The sequence below is a fragment of the Panthera pardus genome, unplaced genomic scaffold, assembly GCF_024362965.1.
Source record: "Panthera pardus isolate Hobbes unplaced genomic scaffold, ASM2436296v1 HiC_scaffold_13, whole genome shotgun sequence".
In the NCBI taxonomy this organism is placed as follows: Eukaryota; Metazoa; Chordata; class Mammalia; order Carnivora; family Felidae; genus Panthera; species Panthera pardus.
In genome coordinates, this window is record NW_026526688.1 from 7696499 (window position 1) to 7709111 (window position 12613).

General features: G+C 39.1%; 1 protein-coding gene across 5 annotated transcripts in view; it reads right to left on the bottom strand.

Annotated features, from left to right (window-relative positions):
- GPM6A (glycoprotein M6A) overlaps positions 1-12613 on the bottom strand; it is a 353437-nt gene that overhangs the window by 36581 nt on the left and 304243 nt on the right. For all 5 annotated transcript variants that reach the window (XM_053900797.1, XM_019434239.2, XM_019434237.2 and 2 more), the window contains one exon: positions 8450-8642. In XM_053900797.1, coding sequence (XP_053756772.1) covers positions 8450-8642 — 193 coding nt within the window. The remainder of the gene's footprint in view (positions 1-8449; positions 8643-12613) is intronic.

A 12613-nucleotide genomic window follows, 5' to 3' on the forward strand; every position in this document is an offset into this window, starting at 1 on the left:
CAATGCTCTACTTTTGGTGAATGGCAGGAAGAATAACAGCCCCCCAAAGATGTTTGTACCTAATCTCCAGAACCTGCAAATAGGTTACCTTGGTCAATGAGACTCGGCAAATGCGGTTAAATTAATGATTTGAGATTTGGAAGTGATCCTGCGTTAAGTGGGTGGGCCCAATATAATCGCAGGGGTACCAATAAGTGAAAGGATGATGCAGAACAGTCAGAGTCAGATTCAGAGAGAGATCTGAGAATGCGATAGTGCTGGCTTCGAAGAGGGAAGGGGGTCACGAGCCAAGGAATGCAGGTGGCCTCTGGAAGCTGGAAGAAGTAAAAATACAGATTCTCCCCTAGAGCCTCCAGATGGAGCACAATCCTGCCAATACCTTGATTTCAGCCCATTTCAATAAACCCAGTAAGACCAATTCCGACTTCCCAGAACTGGGAAGAAAAAAAAAATAACCTCAAAACAATAAATATGTGCTTTTTTAATTCACTAAGTTTGCTGTAATTTGTTAGAGCAGCAATAGGAAGCTAAGGCATCACTATTACAAATAGCATGATAATAACGATCATTTTAGATAAATCTTTGTAAAGGATGTATTGTCAACATGGTATCCAGAAGGTCTGAAGCAAACTAAAAATGCATTGGTAACAAGTAAGACGACTTATTCTGTTTCCCAATACCAGGTATTATTATTTAATTTTTCTGATAATTTGACAGTAAAAACAATGGTATTATTTAAATTAATTTTCTTAGTTCAGTAGTGTGGATGAACATATATTTACACGCTATTAACCACTTGTATTCTTCGATGAAATACGTTTTCATATTTTGCTAGAATATGTATCCTTTTGTTGTTGAATTAATTCTGCCTTTATTAAAATTAGGACCTCTCCTCATGTAAGTGGTAAAAATTTTTCTCAGTTTTGTGTATCTTTTGCTTTTTTAAAGTACTTCAATGAGTAGAATTTAATATATATAAAATCCATATATATTTTCTTTTGTGATCTCTTCTATTTCTTAGATACTTTTCTATTTCTTAGATACTTTTTGCCCCATAATAGATGAAATCTTAATCTATTTTTCTTCTGACTGTTACAAAATAGTTTATTTTTAAATTTTAACTTTCAGTTCATCTGGAAGTTTTTTGGTAAAAATGTGACTAGGGACATAATTTTATATATACATATAACTACTTACATACACTTAATTCTTTTTCTCCCCCCTCTCTTTTCTGGCCCATTTGATATATTTTTTATGCCTGTGCCAATACTCTTATAGTATTAATTATTGTAGCTTCTCCATTCCCTCTGTTTCTTAACCTGAAATCAATTCAAGTACTAACTATCCATTCTTGGATTCCTATCTGTGCAGTCTGATACGGAAGGCACTTTGCTCACATACCTTTCCCATGTCAGTGTCCGGGGAAAATAAATTTATCTTGCTCTACACTGGATCCCTAAGGATTAGCACAGCGATTAGCAAATAGTATGACCCACTATTTTTGGCTGAATGAGTGAATTCATTTTAAAACCAATCACACAAAAGATTAGCTTGAAAAATGATATTTGCATATTTGAAAACAAAAGCATAGAAATAAAATAAATGCAATAAGTTTTAAATATATGTATATATTTAAATATATGTAAATATATTTCCATACTTGCTATATAACCCAATTTGCAAAACAGGCAGAAACACTCAGCTGTTCTGGAATAAAAGACTAAGGTTTAGCAAGTGAGTTACAGGTTGTAAGCATGTCAGAACTGGAAGTTCATTACCAGCTTTGTCTGAATACTTCATTGACAGGCAAATCAGTGCATTCCAAGGCAGACCAAGTACTCTTTAGAAAACTCTTGACTTTTGAAAAGTTCTTTATACTGAGTCAAAAAACTATTTCCTTATAAATTGAAATTCATTGACCTAAATCTCTCTCTGAACCACAAAGCAAGTTTTCCTCTACCAGATAACCTTTCAATTTGTATTTGAATGAAATCATCATATTCTTATCTGTAAACATTTTTTTTCTAAAGTTGCTGTTTCCCTGGATGTTAAAAAAGAGAACAGGGGCGCCTGGGTGGCTCAGTTGGCTGGGCGTCCAACTTCACTCAGGTCATGATCTTGCAGTACATGGGTTTGAGCCCTGCGTCGGGCTCTGTGCTGACAGCTCAGAGCCTGGAGCCTGCTTCGGATTCTGTGTGTCTCTCTCTGCCCCTCACCCGCTCATACTCTGTCTGTCTCCGTCTCTCAAACATAAATAAACATTTAAAAAATTTAAAAAAAAAAGAGAGAGAACAGAAATTAGATCTTTGAATTCTAATCGAGTCTGAAGCCTACTCTGGTGCTTACCTTGGTTGGAATATCTACTCTAGTCAAATAGTCCACCACTAGGGGGTATTGTGTGCAGGGACAGACTTTAGGAAGTGTGACAGTGGCCATCATCATGATCGTAACAGCAGCAGTGTCAGCAGTATGTTCATAAACAGGTGTGTAGCCTTAATAGGTGCTAGTCCTGTTAGAATTGTTTTAAAATATCAACTCATTTTATCCACATACCAACCTTAGGAAGTTGGCAGCGTTAGTTAAGTTCCTTTCACTGATGAGGGACTGAGGCAGACAGGTTAAACTTGTCCAAGGTAAGAGAACTAGAAAGGGGCAGGGGCGCCTGGATGGCTCAGCTGGTTAAGCATCTGACTCTTGGAACCGACTCCTGGTTTTGGTTCAGATCGTGATCTCACAGTTCATGGGATTGAGCCCCACGTACGTCTCCTCACTGATGGTATGGTGCCTGTTTGGGTGTCTCTCTCTCTGTCTCTGTCTCTCTCTTTCCCTCTCTCTATGCCCCTTCCCTGCTCCTGCTCTCTCTCTCTCTCCGTCTCTCCAAATAAATAAACTGAAAAAAAAAAAAAAAAAACCAAACCAACGATATAAAGGGGCAGATACCACATGAAACTAACCCAGTGAGTTTGACCCCAGAACCCGGCTCTTATATCCACCACACTCTGTTGTCTCTCCATCTAACATCTTCATGGTTTATATACTGGGTTTCATCGTTGATGTTTTATATTAATGAAGTGGGTTTTTTCTTTTTCTTTTTCTGACACTTATTTGAGGACTACTAGTCTGGCTGAAATACTGCCTAAGGAGATCCTCTCTGGTCACTGTACCAGAAGTAAGGAATTCAGTATGGTTTTCCTAACATAAGTTCTAGATGAGACTGAAATTATTTTTGAATCTCCAATTCAATAATCAGTATCTCCAACTCAACAATCTCCTATCAGTACTAATTTGTCTGGTCTTCAAAACGCTTGTAAGTAGAAGACTCCTGCAATTTGGTTTGACTGTCAATCTCCCAGGTCAGACGGGTACACTGCCGTGATTTCTGTCAGCCTAAGAAACCTGGTTTTGTCTTGCCATGAGTTCCTACTTTCTTTTCCCTTCTCATTCCCATCCATTAAGTGACTGAAAACTGTTTTCTACATCATTTAGTTCCAAGAAAGAAACATGTGAACTATAAGCAGACTTAAAGATTTACATACATAGGAAGTTGAGAGCAAATCCAATATATCTATTTTATCTCAGCTTACTGTCTGCTTTTGTTTTAGGCAAACAAAGATTCTTTTTTTTTTTTTTTTTTTTTTAGAGAGAGAGAGAGAGTGCACGAGTGGAGGACAGAGGCAGAAGGAGAGAGGGAGGGAGAAAAAATGGAGGCTTGGCGGGGGGGGGGGGAAGAGACAGGGAGAGGGAGAGAGAGAGAGAGAGAGAGAGGGAGGGAGGGAGGGAGGGAGAGAGAGAGAGAGAGAGAGAGAGAATATCTTAAGCAGGCTCCACACTCGGCCCAGAGCTTGACACAGGGCTCAGTCCCACAGCCCTGGGATCATGACCTGAGCTGAAATCAAAAGTTGGATGCTTAACCAACTGAGCCACCGAGGTGCCCCAAGATTAATTTTTATGTGTGCATTAAATATCAAAGAATTCATTATCTAGTAACCTCAGTTTTTGACACCTTAGCTTCAAGTCACAATAATAAAACTTTGAACATAAAACACATTCACTTTGGAAATCAATGGTACCAGATCCTAGACCCTCTCCATGATTTATCAAAACCCAAATATAATCCCTGTCTAATAAGTTACAGGAGGGTGTATTTGTGAATAAGACTGTCTCTAGCTCAGTCCTCCAGAGAGTTACTGAAAAAGCCAAATCACTTAGCAAAATTAGTGGTTTGGATATTTGAGATCTAATTTTCTAATCAGGTTCCACGTTGCACTGTCCTCTATGAATCTGTCCTGCAGAAGTGAAATGCTTACCCCACTTTCTTTCTCACTCACCAAATGAAACTGATGGAACACAGAACACCTTACCAAGTGGCTCTCAGGTGAGAAAGTCTGAATCATGGATCAGAAAATGATCTCTTGGCCATACAGCAGAGGGTGGTGGAGTGGTGGACCGGTTCCCCATGTTGAGGGGCCTTAAACGGCTATGCCAAACTAAAAAAAAGTTATAGTCAGAGGATAAGACTATCTATCCCCTAAGGGAAGCAGTGGGCTAGGCCACACACTCATCGTCACAACACTTTGGAGCCAACAAATAACCATGGACTTAGTAAGGATGAAAAGTTCCTCAGAAACCAAGTTGAGGAGGAGGGACAGCGCGATACTTAAAAACAGATCAACAGGTCACCAAATCTTTGAGCAATTCCCTCTCCTCTCTCTCTCTCTGGGGGTCTCCCCTTCCAAAGGGAGTAGGACAAAATTATTTGATGGGTGACATCAGCTGAGGATCGAGGAGCCGCATGTCAATCGCCTTCCCCTGTTGAAGGCTGGCGCTACTGGGAATTTCGAGTCCCAAACGCAGACTGCGTGACCGTGGAGATTACTCCTTTATTGGTTTTTAATATTTATAAACTTGTTTATTATTTACATGCAAACTTATTTATGAGAAGTCAGTTTTGCATGCCACACAGATGATTAGTGAAATGCAATACAACAGTCATCTTTCAGAGCTCCTGACCTACATGTCTCTTTCTGTAGACTTGGAGATACTGACCATATTGAGATGCCTGTGTGTGTGTGTGTGTGTGTGTGTGTGTGTGTGTGTGTGTGTTTAAGAGAAAGAAGACAGTGAAGAGACAGAGACAGAGAAGCTAAGAGAAAGAATGGAGTAATCCTCATATCCTGAGGACCATAGGAGAAAAAGTGGAGGCTTGGGCAATTGGTTTTATCTTTGAGTTCACACATCCAGTAAACAGGCTTCTTTTCCTTTATAAGTAAATGAGATAGGAGTGCCTAATTTGGCTGAACCAAGCATGTGAAGTAGGGGGAAAAAATAGACTCTCTGTAAATGACTAAAGTTGGCCAACAAGGGTTTTCTTCATATTCTCTTCCAAACTTACCTTAGCTTATTTCCAAGCAAACTATGCTGCCCACTAAACACATCTCTCATCCACCTCTATTTTGGATTTTCTTATTTTACATCCTCTGTTTCTCCCTCACTTTATCTATTCCTCTGATATCCCTGTAAGGCAGCATCCCATAGGGTAATCCCTACTGGCTCTAAACCTGCATGTAAATCTTTAAACGTATCAGTTGGCACTAATGGCACCTAAGAAGTTTATGATGCATATCTTCCCTCTGTTTTCCCAAGCTGTTTGCAGACAGGGAGAGAGTCGGAATTCGTTTGGTAGCTTCAGAAGGCCTTGTATAAAGAATTTTAGTTATTTGAAATATAAAAATAGAGATAAGGTGAGTACTTGCCTTTATTCCAATCAAAATGGCGTCCTTCCCATTCCAAAAATGCATTATTCATTTCAGTTAATTTCCAATGAAACAGAGCAAAGGTAAAAGTACCAAATTAAGCAGACGATCTCTGCTTTCTCTTCTGAACTCCCACATATACTCTTCCTTCAGAGCAAGAGAAGTCTGTGATATATGAAAGTCTGCTGTCTAAATGTCAAATAGATGTCTTGACAAATGGTTTCTGATGTCCGCAATCGCCTCCTGTCACTTATTAGGCTCATGATTTCTTACAAACTTCTATTCTGTATCTAAGGTTAGCAATTTGGATGTAGCCTAAATATAGAGAATCTGTAGATTTTAAGGACATCTGTGGTAGCTTAAAATAATGCACAGTGAAAACATATTTTGTCCAGTGTAGGCTGAGATAAAACTAAAAAGAAAATGTCAGTTTTATCACATGAAAATATATCCTTGCCATCATCTTCTTAAGGATCTCTGCAGGCTATCCTGCAATAATCCAAAGCATTTTCAGATAATTCAATCATATTCCAAATGATGAATAAACTTTCAAGGGTCAATTCATGCTATATAGCTAATGTAATGGAAATTGATAAACTGTCTACTAAGGGCTTAAAGAGTTTAATTTTAATGGATCATTACTATTTTTCAAAACTAATTTGTAAAATGAAATTACGTTGGTAAACATGAGGAAAGTGATATAAAGTCCTTTGTCATTTTTAGTTTATGATTTTTAAAATTTGCTATGAATTCTTCATTTCGATAAGTCAGTGACACTGAGCTCTAAATTGATACTTCAGAGTTAGGGAAATTAACTCCTTTCTCCTCTTAACAACTATATTGGGGGGAGGTACTCAGTCTCACACACCTGCTTTGTCATATTTCTTATTTTATGGCCAATCTTTCCCAAATTTTAAGTGACATTATATTTGAGAGAAGCATAAATATTTCCAATAAATACTCCTTTTCCTAAAAATTTTGCTATACACTATGTCCAAGGGTACATGCTTTCCACTTTGCAAAGTAGGAAATTCTTTCTCTATAACTTGGTGGAAATGTGTGCCATTTTTCATCTTTTCATTTATACAGAAATCAGCAATTTTAATTAATAAAATAACAAATATAATGTACAGCCAATATTTTATTCAAGATATTCTGTCTGTAGCTGATAGATTATAAAAATTTTTAGCAATAGGATATATTTTCTGATATTGGAGTTGGAGAAAAGTTGTCTTCTACCTAGAAAGTTGTCCAGGTTGACTGAGCGTTGTCTTAGATTAGGGTCTTAGAATGAATTATACCAGGCCAGTAGGAACTGGCTCTGGGTAAATAAGAAATGTCATTAACCTTTTTGATGGAATTTTATTTTTTTTAAATATTTTTTTTTAATTTTTTTTAACGTTTATTTAATTTTGAGATGGACAGAGACAGAGCGTGAACGGGGGAGGGTCAGAGAGAAGGAGACACAGAATCTGAAACAGGCTCCAGGCTCTGAGCTGTCAGCACAGAGCCCGATGCGGGGCTCGAACTCACGGACCGTGAGATCATGACCTGAGCCGAAGTCAGCCGCTTAACCGACTGAGCCACCCAGGCGCCCCAATGGAATTTTAAGAGTAAAAAGCAAAGTCACTGTCACCAGCTGTATTAATTACTAAGATCTGTAACTCTAAACCCATCTTACTCCAGAAAAAGTATATATAAATTAAGCGGATTTGAATTTACTCTGAATGACAAAATAAAGCAACATGAAAAATATTCTAATTGCACAGTATCAAGAAGCATGAAACCCATGCAAGAAGTTGTAGGGGAACAGATGCCGTGCTGGCTAGTGCAATAGAAAGTCTACTATCAGCTGGTATTACAAAATACAGCGTAAAAACAAGTTATTTTCTTTTTGTGGGCATTGTATCACTCAATAAATGAGCTGACTTGGGAATTTATTTGGAACTAAATTCAATCCTCAACACTTGTTCTCTGTGATATTCAGCAACAAGGGACTGTAACTTAAACAGCAAACTCTTTTACTTCTAGACCATGTGTGAGTTACTTTTTAAAAAATATTAAAATTCAGTGATCCCAGGATTCTACATTTTATGAGTCAAACGTACGTCTTAAGTATAACTCACGGTTATAGCAAAAAGGTGCTCAATATTTCGTATGATTTGTCATTAACCGAAGTTAATAAGAACCACTCCCAAAGATTAATTAGGAAGTCCACATCACTTCTGTGAGGCAGGAAAGAAAGACAGTATTACACCCAGAGCTGAATGGGTGTGTTTAGAAGGCGAGAGAACCCGCAGAATTCTGCTAACTGCCTAGAATTAGCAGCAGTGTCTACGTTCACACCTGGCTCTGTTCTTTATCCTCTGTTCTCTTCTATTAGAACAGCTTCTGCTCAAATGAGAAGAGCCAAAGAAAGGCAAGCATTCCGCTTAATGGTGACTGAATTTTGGATAAAACTTGACAGTCAAATTGAAACACAAATCAAGCCCAGATTCAGTTGGCTTCCAACCTTCTGCTATGTGTCCTGTATTCATGGTAAAGGTCAAAGGTATCTCATCTCAGGTGTATAACCCAAGGGTATTTATTTCTTCACCTATAACTTTGCCTCACTGGACTTTAGACCCCTGTTTATTCAACACGCAGCAATGCGAACATACACTGTCAACGTAAGAGGCGATAGGAGGGTGACTCACATGGTAAAGACGTCAAGTGTGTCTCCAGCAGTTCTTGCCATCTCAAAGTAGGTTTGCAGGATGTTGACAGTTCCAGAGAGCGCTTCATGACCACAGCCACAGAAGAGGGCAACCCCAGCGTAGAGCAGGATGGTGGCAATCAGAGAGGCATAGGGAATGCCTCCCAGGCATTTAATACAGCACTCAAAACACCCTGCAGAAGACCGACGGGAAAATGTTAGAAATTTATATTTTTTTCTTCATCTAATTAAAAAAAAAGTCAGCATTATGGGAATGTATATTTGCATTTAAAGATGACATCAGGTCAACACACACATCCAGTCCTAGGCTGCCCTGGGGGCTATAAAAATTAGGTTTCTTAATTATATGCCCATCCTCCACAAATAAGAGAATATTTACTTCCATTGTTCTATCCCCCAGACCAACAGATGCCCTTCCTTCCCAACTCAGACTTCCCACAATCTTCACAACGTGCATACCTATCATTCTACCTTCACTTTATTGCTGTCAGTTTCACATGCTTGAGTTTTTATTTCAATGACATTTACTCTAAGGAACTCCCTGTAGCTGTGTTTTTAAAATAGTGAGTCAAAACCTACTCAATGTGAACCCAATTTAGTGAACTTCAACCAGAAATTTTGAGAAGTTTGAGAGAATAGACTAGAGACTATCTGAGAACATTGCATGTAGCAAGGCAAATTACATTAGAATCTTTTGAGTTAAGAGAGTAGTGTACGTTAGCTTTGTAGTGACTCAAATGCAGAACCCAGTTTTGGCTGTGGTGCATGACTGAAAGCAATGAGAAAGATACGGGCACAGGAGAAAAGAGAGACGAGGATGGGTAAAATCTTGACTCTATCACTTTATGTTTTTCAGTAGGTTTATTGTTTTCATTTCATCATTTGTAAAAGGGTGACAGAATTTCCCTCAAATCATTCTTGTGAGCATTAAGTAGGTAATCACACTACTGGGTATTTACTCAAAGGATATGAAAACACTAATTCAAGAAGATATCTATGCACCCCTGTGTTTATGGCGGTATTTATTTACAACAGCCAAATTACAGAAGCAGCCCAAGTGTCCATCGACAGATGAACGGTTAAAGAAGACGTGGTGTGGATATGTATATACGTGTGTGTGTGTGTGTGTGTGTGTGTGTGTGTGTGTGTGTAATGAAATATTATTCAGCCATAAAAAAGAATGAAATCTTGCCATTTGCAATGACATGGATGGAGCCAGAGTGTATTACGCTAAGCAATATAAGACAATCAGAGAAAGACACATACCGTGTCTTGATTTCATTCATATGTGGAATGTAAGAAATAAAACAAATGGGCGCACCCAGCTGGCTCAGTGAGGAAAGCGTATGACTCTTGATCTCAGGGTGATGAATTTTAGCCCCGCATTGGGTGTAGAGTTTACTTAAAAATAAAATCTTAGAAACAGAAGCAAATGAACAAAGGGAAAAAAGGAGACACACCAAAAAACAGACTCTTTACTATAGAGAACAGATGGTTACCAGAGGGGAGGTGGGTGGGGGGATGGGTAAAGTAGGTGATGGGGATTAAACAGTACACTTGTGAGCACTGAGTAACGTACAGAGTTGTTCAAGCACCCCATTGTACACCCGAAACTAATATAACATTGTAGGTTAAATACATTGGAATTACAATGAAATACAATTTAGAAGTGAGCTAATAAAAAAATAAAATAAAAGTGCGTCAATACATAAAATAGTGCATGACAAACAGTAGCTACTCAATAAATATCATATCTACCATTGCTAGACACACCTTTAACTATATTGAGATGAACTATGATTGTGTTGTAATGTGGTTTTCAAAAACACGTTGGCTACAGTAATCACTTCTGTTTTTTAAAGTTTTGTCATGTTAGTCTTTTGAAAGATAACTTTTTGTTTAAGACATCAGGCTGTTAGTATCAAAAATAACTATGAGAATTTGCTAGGTATCTTCTAAGAGATTAACTAGAATGCCTACGTGTGTATGTTTTGCAATAAGACATATTGATGAGGTACTTTGCACCAGTTGCTGGTGAGAAAGGAAACACAGAGGGCTACCAGGCCCAGAGCAACTCCTACGATGATCTCAGTTTCCCCTCCATCTACCTGTGCCCCTCCCTCCCCCTACCCCCATTCCAGAGATTTCCTCCTACTCTTCTCCTTTTGGAAATTCTTGATCCAATCTCCTTTTGTAATGCCGAAGCCTCTCAAAAACTCTCCATATAACTGACTCTTCCTTTCTGCAGAAGCAAATAAAAAATGAGATTGGAAAATGGACTGTTATTTATTGTACTTAAGTCATAGGAAGATCTGCGTGCACCTTATCTAGAATGTATATGTGTTTATAGTTAACATATGATTCATGCAATAATTGTAAGCTTCCTGTGTGAAGTAACTCTACATTTAGAGAGTGGTCTAGACGGCTAATTTGAACACTGATCATTGGAACTGGCCTTCTTGAGAGAATTATGGCTCACCTCTTCTGCCCCAGAGGCAAATAAAAAGAAATCAGAACACCTCTGCACTTTCAAAGCAATTGTTATTTACAGAAAATCATTTCCTAAACCTTACTGCACACACACACACACACACACACACACACACACACACACACACAGACATGTGCGTGCACACACACAGAATGTGGGGAAGCAGAAAACGGTAGAACAGATTGACACTTCATACGATGGGAAGCGATTTCACTAGCAGATGGATGAGACCACAGTGTGTAGCCCCTGAATGTCACTGAATACAGTCTTGAGTGGAGATTAACAGGAGAGCAGAAAAATCTTTGAACTACTCTCTGTCTCTCCATGTTGTAAAATCTTCACCTTATTGATTATGTAAAGATAAAGGAAAACAAGAAACAAAATCAGTACCAACCCAAAGAGGAGTTACCCCTTATCTTGGGAAGCGCCCCAAACACTCCCATGATTTCAAACCCCATTGTGATTTCTCTCTACTACTGTTCTTGAAGAATTTGATATAGGTATGCGGGCCTTCCTCTGCAGTCAGAGCTGTCAAAATCAGATTAATGTAATGTAGTCAACAAAACCCTTCGGAATAGAAGTCTAAAGAGAAAGAAAGAGTCCGAACATCAAATTCACAGATAGGAATTATCTTTGCTGGGTCCTCCTAAAGCTTTTAACAAAGCAAAAATAAAATCAGAATGAGGTCCAGGGACAAATGAAGAGGTAAGCCTATAGACGGTCACTAAAATGCCACTGACGACTTTTGATTAATTTTGTTCATCTGAATTCTAATTCAGAGTCAGTTTCTACTTCTTTTACATTTTCTCAGTTGTGGTTTAGCAGTTACCAGTTACCTAGACTGTATAAGTTCAGGAGGTGGGGGGGGGGGGTTGTTAGTGTCACGGTCTATAGGATTAATTACATACAGCTTTAACTGAGCAGTGCCTTCTAAATTTCGACAAACATGAGAAAAATTTCAATACTGCGTTAAACCCAAATTGACGACCCTGAGTTCAACGGCATTTCTGAATGAGTTTAAGGTCTCCAAATCGAACGGATTTTTTTTTTTCCTCCCTGTTGAAATGCGGCCATTTAAATCCCTCAGAATTCCATCATCCCTACTGACAAATCCAGGTTTCTCTAAACCTCCCTCACTGCCACGTTAGGCTCGCCTCCTTCAATTTAAGTCCCAATCCTCTGCAAGAGTTTTACTCAAAATAAGAAACAGTAAGAATCTTATCATGCACATTTTGCACTTGGGATGGTCTAGATCCTAACTGCCCCCCGCCCTGCCACGGGGCCCGAGTTGCCTGTTGGATTTAAAAGAAGACTCTCCGAACTCCCGTCGGGGGAAGCAGAGCATCACTTCAGCCTTCTCTCCAGCTGCCAGAATCCCACAGAGCTGCTGGCAGGAGAGCATCTCTCCACCCACGGTGAGAAGGAGCCTTGGCAGAGCAGCAGAATCACCATGGCAACCGTGCTCTGGGGCCCGGGACGTGCTCCCAACAATCATCCTTTAAGGCTGAGGCTTCTGCTGCCTCCCACCACCACGTTTTCACTGCCCCTCAAACGAGAAATCACTCCATTTAGTGATGATCGGTGAGAGCGTCATACGCGGAGGGCCGGCACGGGAGAAAAATAACATTTCTTGAGAAAATCTCTATAAAGACA